The 14,334-nt window shown below is 40.3% G+C and overlaps 1 protein-coding gene across 1 annotated transcript; it reads left to right on the top strand.

Moving 5' to 3' along the window:
* Positions 1-467: 467 nt before the first annotated feature.
* Positions 468-1,266, top strand: TMEM215 (transmembrane protein 215). Its single transcript, XM_045562991.1, has one exon. The coding sequence runs from the start codon at positions 528-530 to the stop codon at positions 1,233-1,235; it is 708 nt and encodes a 235-aa protein (XP_045418947.1). The 5' UTR covers positions 468-527; the 3' UTR covers positions 1,236-1,266.
* Positions 1,267-14,334: the final 13,068 nt, after the last annotated feature.

Raw genomic sequence — 14,334 nt, 5'->3', positions numbered from 1 at the left:
CGCCGCGGCTCCGCTGCCACCGCCCTGGGGACCGACGGGCACTGCTGGGAAAGACACTCTCCCACGTTCCACCTCCGGGATGCACAGTCAGTGGGGAAAAACAGGCTTCCCTCCCAGAACCTGGGAAGCCAGCCGAGGGGACAGCTGCTGTGGAGGTTTCTGAGGAGACTCAGACTGGCCTCTTTCCCTACTCCCTGGAGACGGCAGGAACCCTCAGGTACCTCGGTGGCCCCAGCCGGTGCATGCTTATATGAGAGACAGCGGTTGCAATAGTGAGAGAGGGGAGAGGGGTGGGGGTGGGGGGTGGAGAGAAAATTTGCAAGAGAAACAGAGAGAAGAGATTGCAAGAGAGACAGAGACGAAGACTGAAAGACAAGTAGAGAGAGACAAGCGAAAAAGAGACAGAGCTGGCGGGTGGGAACTTGATTGGATTTTTTAACCCACTGTGGTTTCACCTCTGGCAGAGGAGAGGAGCGGAGCGCTACTCCCTGGCCAGCAAGCAGCCCCCAACCTGGATGGAGTGAAAGATGCGGCCTGACGACATTAACCCGAGGACTGGGCTGGTGGTGGCCCTGGTCAGTGTCTTCCTGGTCTTTGGTTTTATGTTCACCGTCTCTGGGATGAAAGGGGAGACTCTGGGAAACATCCCCCTCCTGGCCATCGGGCCAGCCATCTGCCTGCCAGGCATTGCGGCCATTGCCCTGGCCAGGAAGACCGAGGGATGCACCAAGTGGCCGGATAATGAGCTGCTATGGGTCCGCAAATTGCCCTGCTTCCGGAAACCTAAGGACAGGGAGGTGGTGGAGCTGCTGAGGACCCCTTCAGACCTGGAGTCAGGCAAGGGAAGCTCAGATGAGCTGGCTAAGAAGGCGGGCCTCCGGGGGAAGCTTCCCCAACAGGGGCAGGGTGAGGTGCCTATGGCCAGCTCCATCACCACCGTCACACCCACGGAGGAAGGAGAATGCCAGAGCCTGGTCCAGAGCGGGCATCAGGAGGAGACATCCAGATACCTGGACGGCTACTGCCCATCTGGCAGTTCCCTCGCCTACAGTGCCTTGGACGCCAAGTGCTCAGCCTGGGACAGATCTGACTGCCCTGAGCCCGAGGACAGCATCTTCTTTGTGCCCCAAGACAGTATCATTGTTTGCTCCTACAAGCAGAACAGCCCCTATGACAGATACTGCTGTTACATCAATCAGATCCAAGGCAGGTGGGACCACGAGACGATAGTCTAAGCTCTGCATACAAGGGTCACTATATTGATAGAAACACAACTACAGGCAGCTCCCAATGGAAGGAAATTGCTCTGCTGCAACAGCCTTCACACTGTTAGAAATTGACCTGGTATGTGATGGGTGTGCAAACTTCTGGTGCCTGAGAGTATGTAAATAGGCATGTTGGGGACACATTTTAGGGAAAGGGGAGATCAGGGTAAAGGACAGTAGAAGACATAGTGGGTAGGGAAGGAAGCTGTTCCAATTGCTTCTTAACAATTTAAACAATGTCGAATGCTTTGTAAAATAACCCAAAAAGTGCTATTCAGCACCTGCTGAAAGTGAGGTAAGTCTAGAGTAGGCTGCTGATGCCAGGCATCAAACGATGCACGGGCTATCCATAAGGAAATCCAGCTGCTTTATGTCTGAAGAAATTGAAAGAAAAATTTTGATGTTCCATTTTATGAAATGATTTTTTTGTGGTGAAAAGCTTCTCACACTTGGTATTTGCTGAAAGGAAAAAAAATCAAGATAGATTATTTAAACCCCCCTTAGATGGGATCATTTTTGGAGAAAGGGGAGTTAAACACAGGTGAATTATATAACTGAGCTTTATGTTGTTATTATCTGACAAGATTATGTTTTCAAATAAAGTAAGTATGATCAGATATGTGAAAAATTAACATTTTAAATGGCTATGTTACTAAAACTCTTCATTTAAATTGATTTACTATGTCTTTATCTGAAATTTTTTAACATTTACTATCATTCACATATAATTTCCTCACCAGGTACAAAATGACTTGATGTAATATTTTCATAGATTAGAGTTTGTTTTCATCAAGACAAAATTAATTTTACATATATATCTAAGTGTCTTTAACACTGGGAGACATGTGCTGGTAATTACTATTCTGATATGCTTTTTAAAATCTGAAAACTATAAAGCCCATGCATTAGTCTTGAACATTGTGCAGGATTCATATGAAATGCAATGGTTAAACTTTTTGAAGTGTCACTATTTGTACATTTGTTCAACTTTCCCACAAACTGTAAATACCAGTGAACCAAAAGTTAATCTACGAAATTTAACTGAAGCCTAGATTTTATTAAGTTCACCTGATTAGTGAACATTACATGATAAAAGTTTCTTTCTTTCTTTCTTTTTTTTTTTTTTGCTGCTGAGGGAAAAAAGCCACTATGGTATCCTAAAATGTATTTCCTATTTCACATGCTCAACTGCAATAGATAAGAGAGCAATCAACCAGAAAATCATTTGATCTCTGCTGAAGAAAAATATTGAATTACAGGGAGGAATGATAGATTTCATCTTGAAGATCTAGATTACTTTTATCCTTCAAAGAAAGATGATTTCAAGTGATCGGATAGTTTTAGTCACTTTCTCTAAAAGGGGAACTGGACAAAAATGTTGGCATATCTCTTTTGTATATTTCAAGTCTAACTCTGCAATTCTTTCTTAAGTGTAGCAATCGTTGGGTCTTAAGAATCATGTTCTTAAAATCATAATTTTCCAGTCAAGTTCAAGATCAAAAGTATATAATTTATTTTCAGGAGGGCTTAAATGTCAGAAAATGAGATGCATGATCTTGGGCAAACTTTTTCTTCTCACACCTCAGTCTCCTACTCTATGAAGGGAGGGGGGATTGATTTTTCACTAGATTATTTCTATCATTCATTCCTAGTTTGAATATTGTATGATATTATGTAAAGGCACTTTATATATTGCCAAGAAATGTGTTACAGCAAAATGCATGCCAAAGTTATGCAATTCATGATAAAAATTATGTGACACAGATTGAATTGCTACTACTCAAAAGAATTTTATAGATGTATGAAAACAGATGTGCTTTATTACCAAATATTATTTATTCAACACAATATATTCATGGTACTAAAATGAAGATGTTAGGAGTAAAATATTTTTGAGGAGAAATTTCTAAATGTTGGTATAGCCCTAAGTAATCTAATACACAGCCTTGCACTAAATGTAATTGACTTAGAAATGGGATGAGGGGGAAGAGTTTCCTAAAATCACAATACCTTTTAATAATTCTAATGCATTTTGAAAGTAGGAAATCATATTTTTTAAAAGGTTAAAATTATTGGATAATTTAGGAATAAAAATGTAGTTGCCACCATGGACATCTTTAGAGGTGAGGAGATAATGAGACAGAGAGATGTTCACAGACACTCAGCAAATCTTGCCCAGAGTCTGAAAGAAGATGCTCATAGTGTCAGGTACAGTTTTGGGGTTGGAAAAGTTACTTTCTGTTTTCTTGAACCCAGCTCAAACTCCTTCATATCATATCATATTTTCTCTCTCTCTCTCTCTCTGTCTCTCTCCACCAACCCTGAAATCAAGGGTCAACTACTGGTTTACAGATAATAAGGTATTTTATCATATTTTCAAATTCTATTTCAGAAAAAAACCTATTTCAGATTTCTTCTTCCACCTACCTACTTAAGATACTTAATGTATCTAAGTATGCATTTGAGGAAATATTTTCTTGCGCTAAAATAAAATATTGCAAATGTTGGGATGGTAGTTTTAACTTTGACCAGAAAGAATAAAATGTGTGTTTGTATGTGTAATTTTTTCTAATATCTTATATTAAGCAACCCCCTCCTATATGCAACAAAGTAGCTTGTTGCCCCAAAGCAACACTTGTAAGCACAATTCAGAGTAAAAGTGTGGTTTTGTTCAGCAGGGGTGGAATAAAACGAGCATAAAGTGTCTCAGCCCTTTACAGGAAAAGAAAGCAACTCATTCCAATCAACACTTTTAGCAAATTGTTATAAATTGTTAATATTAATATCACAGACATGAAGATTGCTCCTGGTAGCCTTTAAGAGCATCTACACAGATATAAATGTAAGTAGGCATTAATTTTCTTTATTTTGTTGTTAATCCCAATAGTCATTTCACTTGATTTTAGATGGGCATTTTACTTTTGAAATTTCTCTATTGAATTTCTCTTGCTCTATATTCCTACTTATTATGCACATCGCTTCTTTTTCCAAACTGTTTCTTGATTTCTAAGTGTGAATCCAGCCAAGACACCCAAGCTGGAGCATACTAGACAACTGTTTCAAGATTTATTTTCTATTGCAATCATCTTGGCAAACAAAACCCAGATATAGTTAAGTTCAGGCTCTCTTCCAAACCCTACTAACCGGGTCCTTTGAAAATGTTTTCAATATTTTGGATCTTAATATCCACTGAGCTGGCAAATGTGGGAAAGGAAGATTCTTGAAAAAATTTTTTTTCTCTTTTGTAACATCCAATTTCTATTTATTTATTAAAATCTCCCGTCTACACCCATTGCATGATTTATTTGGTGAATTCACTATTATTATTACTACTATTTTATCACATTAAAGAAAATATTTTTGAAAATCCACAATCCCACTATACTAAGAGAACTACTGTATTTCTATTTTTGGCATATTATCTTCCAGGCCTCTCCCACATGCATATGCAGCATATATATCAAAATAGTATGTTTTTATTTTCTCTTTTAATTATATTCTAAGCAGGTTTCCACTTTTCTATGTAGTATTCCTAATTATCAATGCATAATTATGCAATATGCCGTTTTAATGATATTCCATAATTTATCCGGCCATTCCTTACTGCTGGCCAGATATCAAGTTTTATGGATGGTTTTATATGTTCCTTTTCTACTATTGTTAACACTGCTACATTATCTGTTATATGCCTATAGAGACAAAAATTTACTATTGAACAGCTATCTCCTTATCAGTGGGAGAGAGGGGGCAGAAATGTATAAATGAATCAAACTCTCCATATTGCTGTTTGGGTCTTCTCGTCACTCATGTGAAGCAAAGACACAGGGTGGGAGACAAAATAATGCTTCTTTGAAAACGTCCTCCCACCAAGAGCAGAAAAGTATTTTTAAGAGTGAGATGAAACACCCCCAGCTAAGATACCAGTAGTGTGTTTCTCAAAATCAGATTATAGTGATGTCAGTCATCAAGGGCATAATGTTCAACAAGCAAAATGATAAATAGACTTAAACAATGATAATTACTTTGAAATATGCCCAAAGCATTTTCTTAAAGTACTTCACCATATATTTTATAATATGCTATATTTCATATGTATGTATATTGTCAGCTATCAGTGACTTATAAATGAACCAGAATTTCAGGAATTCAATAGACTCTTCCTATGAGTTTTCTGAGTTTCAGTTCCTTCTCGTAAAAACTAAAGTGAGGATGGAAATGTGGACAAATGCTTGGCTCAACCAAATATCTCAATAAACGACTGACTTCCATTCAGCCTCTTGTCCAGTTAACATAAAATCATGTAAACACCGTTGAGTCTGAGATTGTATATTAATATTTGATTGCTCACAGCCTACCAGAGTCCTCACTCTATGGGCACTGGAGAGAAAGAAATTGATACATGATGCTGCCCAGATACACAAACAGGCGGGTACTGATGTTAGATACCCATAGTCTTTGGCAAGCTGTTCCTGGGACTGACCCTTGTTAGGGATTCTTTCCTTCCTGTTTCCCTTTATTCCTCCTCCTACCCCAGATTAGAGCCCACAGACCTGGTATCCTCGATGATGGTGACCGTCCCAGGCTTTGCATACTTTATCCCTAACAAGTTACAGTTACAGAATACATTGGTTACAAAACAGAACATAAAGCTATTAAAAGTGTCTTGTGCTACTCTTTGACAAATCTATCCTGAGAAAGTTAAATCTAAAAGATAGTTTTGCAATTAATCACTTTCTTATTTTTCATGGTAATAAACTATTGTATATAAGACAACTCTTCAGTATGAGGCAAGACCACATTTGTTTGAAAAAACTAGGCTTTTGAAAATCACCTGCCTGTAATTCAACATGAAAAGTATGAACAATTACTTTCTATGTAAGTGATTAGACCATCAGACCAACTCAGAAAGACCCCCTCTGCCCCATGCTCTTCCAAACTGCCCCCATCCTCTGCAGCAACTTTTTATTTTATTTTTAATTATTATGGGTACATAAAAGTTGTATTTATAGGGTACATGTGATTGTTTTGATAGACATACAATGCAAATTAATCAAATCAGGGTAATTGGGGTATCCATCACCTCAGGCATGTAACATTTCTCTGTGTTAGGAACATTCCAATCCCACTCTTTTAGTTATTTTGAAGTATACCCTAGCTTACTGTTGATTATAGTCACTTTGTTGTGCTATTAAATTGCTCCTTCTATCTAACATTATTTTTGCACCCATGATCCCCATTTTATTCCCCTTCCCTGCAGCAGCTTCTTGAATCTTCCTGATTGTGCTCTGTAGTTGACCACCCTGAGCCTCTGCCCCAGCCCACCTTCACCCCTCTGCCACTTAATGCCCTAACATCCTGCAAGGGGCAGCTGCCACATCTTCTACAACCTTCTGGATTTTCCCATTCAGAACCAATCCTTCTATTATTCTCTGGTCTGACAACACCCTGCACCACTGTCATTGCACATGCTAGTTGAGTATGTGTCTGTCTCTCCTGTCTCTCCAACTACAGTGTGAGCTCTTTGAGGGCAGGGACACATTTTATGCATCTTTCCACCCCTCCCCCCACTTCGCTTCTCCCCCACTACACATCCTGCCTTGCTCAGTGAGAACTCTAAATTGTACCATTTAGTCACCCTCAAAGCCTATTTGCCCTTTCAAATTGAATATAGTCAGCAACAATGTGCGTTAAAATAGGCTTCTGTGGGATGGGACCCTAACTTTTATTTAATATATTTTTTTCTTTGGGGAAACCACATCTTATATAACAAGGAGAAGAACGAGATAAACCTTTCCAGAACATTTTCCCCTCCCTCCATGACTGACCTGACTCCCACTTCCTGCCCACCTGTATAAGTCAGTGACTGCACCAAATATGTGACAAGAACTGGTGGTTCTAGGAGCATCGAACAATCATTGAATTCCTGACCAGAAGGAAGGTGAATCAGTGTACTCAGCATAATCCTGCAAGTAGGTCAATAAGAAATAATTTCCCAGCTTTGACTATTGTCCCTCTATTATAGTTCCCCTCCAATAATCCTAGTATGACCTTTAAGACCATTTGGGTAATCTCTCAGGTCAGTATTGAGGGGCCGAGTTGCAGACCCTCACCCCCTCACTCCCAGTGAAGTTCTCCTTCTCTCTGAAGGCTGTGGGATGCTCAGAGACTGTGGGTTTGTAATTCAGAGAAGCCCTGATTTGTTCTGGAACAAGAAGAAGCCATTGTTCAGCAATTCCTGTGAGCAGCATTTGAGGCCAGTCTTAATAACTTCTGACTCATATAATTTGTCCTGTGAATTTCCCAACTATCTGAGTAAGTAAAAGTAGGATTTAATTTGATTACCTATTTTTCTTGACCATGGTGAATATCGGGGTCTCCTTTAACAATAGCTAGAAAGACTTCGTTTGAGTATGTGTAGGGAAGAGAGAAAAGGGAGATAGTGTGCAGAATCGTCAGCACAGGGAGAAGAGTCAGCAATCCCTGATGAAGCCAGTGGTTGCTGTGGCATCCCCGCCACCCCCGCCCCCTAACACCACCACTTCTCATCTAACTTACAAGCAAATGCCAGAAAGTGGACTAAGAGGACAAACCAAATAGACAATGTTTGTAAAATGTAAAGAATAAAAGGAAAATGCTACAGAATTTTGACATAGTTTTTAAATGGCTAAGAAAATATATCTACTTAATTTAAGAGCATATTCTAATGAGAAAAAAATTAGCTAGAAATATCATGCTGGACAGAGTTATAAGGAACCTAAAATAGCATCCACTAAATCAGATCAAATGGGTTAAAAAAATATTCAATAATAGACCAAAAAGCACAATAAAAACTAGGAAGTTAAAGGAATATAAAGTGAATATTAGCTAAAATATTAGAAAGATAAATATAGTAAAGTTAAATAATTCTAAATGCAAAAATTCAGCCATAATTTCCCACTGAAGGAAAACTGGAGTATTAAACACAAGCAGCAGCTCAGAGGCCAGGACTAAGAGCCCCACAATATGTTGTAGGCTGAAATAAAAGCAGACAGGATCACAGGCTGTGCTCAATTCTTCTCTCAGCAAGATTCCCCCAAGTATGCTCTCATCCTTGAGATTGCAAAAATACAAAGCCCAAATGATTTTTTTGGATATGACCCCAAAGGCACAGTAACAAAAGCAAAAATAGACAATGGAATTGCATCAAACTAAAAAGCTTCTACATGGAAAAAGAAACAATTAACAGAGTGAAGAGTCAACCCATAGTGTGGGCAAACCACACATCTGATAAGAGGTTAATACCCAAAATATATAAGGAACTCAAACGCAATAGCAATAAAACTAATAATCCAAATTTTAAAATAGACAAAGGATTTGAATAGACATTTCTCTAAAGAAGACATACAAATGGCCAATAGGTATATGAAAAAATATTCCTATATCATTAACCATCAAAGAAATGCAAGTTAAATTCACAATGAGATATCACCTCACACCTGTTAGAATGGCTATTAGCAGAAAGATAACAAATATTGGAGAGGATATGGAGAAAAGAAATCCCTTGCTCACAGTCGGAGGGAATGTAAATTAGTAAAACCATTATGGAGATCAGTATGGAGGTTCTTAAAAAAGCTAAAAATAGAATTACCATATGATCCAGCAATCCCACTACTGGGTATAATATCCAAAGGATATGAAATCAGTTGTCAAAGTGAAATCCTCATTCCCATATTTATTCCAGCTATTCACAACAGCAAAGATACAGAATCAACCTAAGTGTCCATCAATGGACAAATAAAGAAAATGTGGTATATATACACAATGAAATACCATTCAGCCTTTAAAAGAAGGAAATCCTGTCATTTGCAACAACATGGATGGACCTGAAGGACATTATGCTAAGTCAGATAAGACATAAAAAGACAAATACTGCATGATCTCACTTATATGTGGAATCTAACTAAATCAAACTTATGGGAATAGAGGGCAGAATGGTGGTTCCCAGAGACTGGAGACAGGATGGTAGAGAATGGGAAGATATTGACCAAAAGGCACAAAGTTTCAGTTATACAAGAGGAATAAGTTTTCAAGATCTATTGTACAGCACAGTTAATGACCATAGTTAATAATAATGTATTATATATTTCAAAATTGCTAAAAGAATAGATTTTAAATGTTCTCACGATAAAAACATAATTATGTGAGGTGTTATAATTAGCTTGACATAATCATTCTACAATGTATACATGCATCAAACCATCACATTGTACCCCATAAATATATAAAATTATTATTTGTCAATTAAAAATAAGAATGAAAATGAAAAAATTACAGGGCCCAGAACTGACGCTTTCCCAAAACCCCCTAGTTCCTCCAAGTTCACTTCTCACTCTCCCAGCATTAGAGTGGAGGTCAGCAGCAAACACATTTCAGGGTAATGGGTAATGGCAGCCAGGTGGGGTTCCTAACACAGGAGAAGTGTCACTGATTATGCTCTTGTCTGCCTTGCCTGGTCTTCATCTTTCTCATCTCCCCTTTCCACAAGCCAGCCCAGCGTCCACTTGTCACTCAGCAGGTACTGGTTCAGAGGTGTGTCTGAGTCAGGCACTGTGCTGGACCCGGGATGTAGGAGAGAACAGACTAGACCAAGCCCTTCCCTTCATGGGGCTCACAGCCTAGGGGGGGGAGGCTGATGGATAAAAAGAAGGTACCAAGGGCTGAGATAAGGATGCCCTAGCAGCCCTTGTCAGGGACACCACCCCTCACCTTATTGGGGGGTGGTTATCTAGAAAGGTTTCGTAGAGGTAAAATGTCTAATATGAGACTTGAAGAATGAGTAGGAGGCACCTGGCTAAAAAGAAGGGGGAGGAGTGTTCCAAGTCAAGAAAACAGTCTATATGACAGGCAAGAGGGGAGAGAGAGCATGGCACATGTTTGAAGAAATGCAAACAATCATCAGATGGCTGGAGAGCCCAGTGCCAGGGAGAGACGGGACAGGTGGGGAAGGGCCAAGTCATGATTGGGCCTCTACTCCCCTACATGAAAGCTTAGCTGGTCTGAGAGAGTGTGTTGCAAGGTCAGAGAAGGAAGGAAGCTCAGAGATGATCCCGTCAGGCCTCTTATTCCCCAGAGGAAGAAGCCCTGGCCAGGCTGGTTGTCTCCAGCTCAACATAAGGAAGGAAGATTAGACTCGCCTTGACTGGGACTTGCTGGTTTGACTGAATTCTATTTTAAGAGGAACTAACTCAGCAAGCAACGGTTTGGTTTGGTTTAGTTTAGTTTCAGGGTGAGGCTCCTTTGCACTTGGGGACAAATAACTAATCCGACTAAGCAGTCCCCCTTTCCAAACAGTTGTTTTGCTGCTGCATGGACTAAAATAACTTGGAGCTTTTAATGAAAATGTCTAATACAAACCCAGCTTCTAAAATTACCATCTCTGTGATACTTGTAATTGTTACAGATAGGTTGATACATGGAAAAATTTTTTCCATCAAACATAGGCCAACAATAATCATGTTAACCAGATTTACATCTCTCTGGTCAACATTTTCTGTGCCTCAAAATTTCCCTTAATTTCTCCCTTACCTCAGCTGCCAGGAACTTACATCCCTTTACTACACAGTGGTGATTCTCAGAGTGTCCCATTAAATGTTTGTTCCCTGAGATGTGAATATATGCCACTTAACAAAAGGTTTTAATAGCCAAATAGGTATGGAAAGTGCTGGGTTAGGCCAAGATAAACATGTATTTTTTTTTTTTTTTTTTTTACTTTCTATATCCCTAATGCTCAGAATAGGACCTAGTACACTGTGGTCACTAAATAAGTACTTACTGACGAGTGAATGTAGACTTCTGCAGAGCCAGGTATTAACATGCTCTACAGGAAAGGACAGGGGCTGCTGTGGTCTGAATGTACCCCCCAAAATTCACACACTGGAAACAAAATTCCCAATGCAACAGTGGTGGGAGGTGGGGCCTTTTGGGAGGTATTTAGGTGACGAGGGTGCACCCTCATGAATAGATTAATGCCATCATTAAAGAGCTTAACAAAGGGAGTTTGGCCTCTTTTTGCCATTCTACCTTCTGCCGTGTGAGAACACAGTGTTCCTCTCCTCTGGAGGATACAGTGTTCAAGATGCTCCCTTGGAAGCAGAAAACAGCCCTCCCTAGATGCTGGCAACTTGATCCTGAACTTCTCAGTCTCCACAGCTATGAGAAATAATTTTTTTTTTAAATTACCCAGTCTGTACTATGCTGTTCTAGTAGCACAACATGGACCAAGACAAGAACTGAGTGTGCAGCACCCTATGAGGCCTCCCTGAGGACCAGCAATCAAAGACTTGCTGGTCTTTGTGTAGTCTAATTCCTAAATATAGATGCACCAATCTGAGAAGGCAAATCTCCAGAAATCAGAAAAATTGAAGAATCAAAGGAAAGAAGGAGAAGTTCCATTAACCCCCAGAATTACTCCTATTTTCTTGGCCCTTGTCATTCACTGCATAGCAGTCCCCCAACAAACCACTCTTCCTTCAACAGGGAGATTTGGGTGATTGGGACAAAGATGTATCTGCTGGACATATTTTGTTTCCAGATGTAAATTTCCAGGTCACCAGGTTTTCCCAACAATGGTTGGTAGGTCCTGCCTTTACCTAAGATACCAAAATTAGTAAGGATCTTTCATAAACATTCTAAGAAACTTTATGATGCAATGGTAATATATCATGAAACTTGGGCTGGGCACAGTGGCTCATGCCTGTAATCCTAGCACTCTGGGAGGCTGAGGAAGGAGGATTGCTGGAGGCCAGGAGTTCAAGACCAGCCTGAGCAAGAGTGACACCTTGTCTCTACAAAAAAAAATAGAAAAATTAGCCAAGCATGGTGGTGCACACCTGTAGTCTTGGGAGGCTGAGGCAGGAAGATCACTTGAGCCCAGGAACTTGAGGCTGCAGTGAGCTATGATGACGCTCCTGTACTCTAGCCTGGGTGACAGAGTGAGACCCTGTCCCAGAAAAAATATGTATATATCATGGAACCAGCAACTCATTGGAAGTTGTAATCCCTGCCTCCCCTAGTCCCACCCAAGAGAACTTGAATGAACATTCTCAGCCTTTCCCAAGACCTGAGCAAATATCATTAAGCAGGCCCGTGGTTCTCAAGCTCTACCATACATCAGAATCACCTACAGGGCTCGTTAAAGCACAGATTGCCAAGACCACCTCTAGAGTTTCCAATTCAGTAATATTTACATGTCTCTAAAACATTTCCGGTTATACCAATGATGCAGGTCCCAGGTCTCTTTCAATTGGTTTTTGGTTTGGTTTGGTTTGGATTTTTTTAGAGATGGGATCTGGCTGTGTTTCTCAAGCTGGAGTGCAGTGGCTAGCCACAGGTGTGGTCATAGTGCACCCCAGCCTCAAACTCCTGTGCTCAAGTGGTCCTCCTGCTTCAGCCACCCAAGAAGCTGAGACTGCAGGTGTGCACCACCATTCCCAGCTTCTTTCACTTGGTTTTATAGCCCAGAGCCTGGCATAGACCCTGGGCACAACTATGCCCAGGCAGTAGCATTTGGATCTAATGTCTGGCACACAATAGACACTCAGTAAATAATTTAATTGAATTAATGAATAATTTAGTTTATTTAATTCCTAAGACTGGGATTCTGCTTTGGGGAAGTATACCCCACTTTCCATGATATTACTGAAGCCCAGTTCTTTGCCCCAACTTGCTCAACTCTGTGGGATCATGACTTCCCTTTCTGTCATCAGACCTTGCAGGGACCATGTGTTCCAAACCCAGACCTTTTGATTACTGACAGGAGATACGAGAGTGCCCAAGTGGGATAGGCCCTCCTTAGACCCTGGGATTTAGGCTCCTGGTATATCTGGTAAAAGCCAACTCCATCATGGTTGAGTTTGTCCCAAGCATTCCTGGTCGACTCCTCTCTCTGCCAAACCATTCCTGAGCTCCCCGAAGGACCCCAGCTAAAACTTCACAGCTGCACTGGGATCACAGGGAAGATACCTGAACCAGGTTCTGATGGTGACTGTGAAAGGGAGATTTGGATGAGAGATCTTGAAAACTTTCTCAATCAGCCAGAATAAAGAATGGCTTACTTTATGATTTTCTTTTGTACTATTTTAATCATGCTCTTAGAACACAAATCCCAGTGGCTAATCCCATTCTTCCTTCCCTGTGACTTGTACTTGTGAATTATGTAAAAGAAAAAACTATACCATGACCCTGGGAGAGAAATATACCCAGGCTCTGATCAATGATGGGGAAAATAAATTCCAAGAATAAAGATTTTCCCAAGAAATTCAGAAATAAAAAATTAAGATCTGTTGTTCATTAATATCCCAACACTTTAATAGTCTCTGCAACCCAACATCACTGAGGCAGTCCAGGTGACCGCCTGGACACCTCACAGAAGAATGACCCATCTCTGCTAAGCCACAGCCTTCCCCACTCCTTTTCTTTTGCAGCTCCTACCACTGTTTCCCTTGGAAACCAAAGTAGCAGCTGCCTGCAAAGACGTCTCTCTCCCTCCTCACTCATCAGTCCCAGGGACTAGCAGCCTGTTTGCTTCCTTACTGAAAACATTTGATGGTGGGGGTTGGTGTACATATGGGGGACAATATAAAAACATTACCACACTGGGTCAGAAACACTGTGCATTCCATCTAGTATTCTTTCTTGGACAGTTTCGTTTTTCCTCTTCATTTTATATGTTATACCATCAATTTCTCCTCTGTGTTGTAATGATTTGTGTACACAAATCTCCTCTATAAGCTATAGGCCATTTAAAGTCTAGGGAGAAATCAGTATGTTGAAGAGATACCTGCACTCTCGTGTTTATTGCTGCTCTATTCACAATAGCCAAGATGTAGGATCAACTGAGGTGTCCATCAACAGAAGAACTGATAAAGAAAATGTGGTACATATACACAATATTATTCAGCCATGGAAAAGAATGAAATCCTGTCATTTGCAACAATGTGATGAACTGGAGGACATTATATTAAGTGAAATAAGCCAGGCACAGAAAAACAAATATCACATGTTCTTACTCATATGTCGGAGCTAAACAAAA

The sequence above is a fragment of the Lemur catta genome, chromosome 10 (assembly GCF_020740605.2).
Source record: "Lemur catta isolate mLemCat1 chromosome 10, mLemCat1.pri, whole genome shotgun sequence".
Lineage (NCBI taxonomy): Eukaryota > Metazoa > Chordata > Mammalia > Primates > Lemuridae > Lemur > Lemur catta.
The sequence above is the reverse complement of the archived record's forward strand: the minus strand, read 5'-3'. Positions and strand labels throughout refer to the sequence as shown.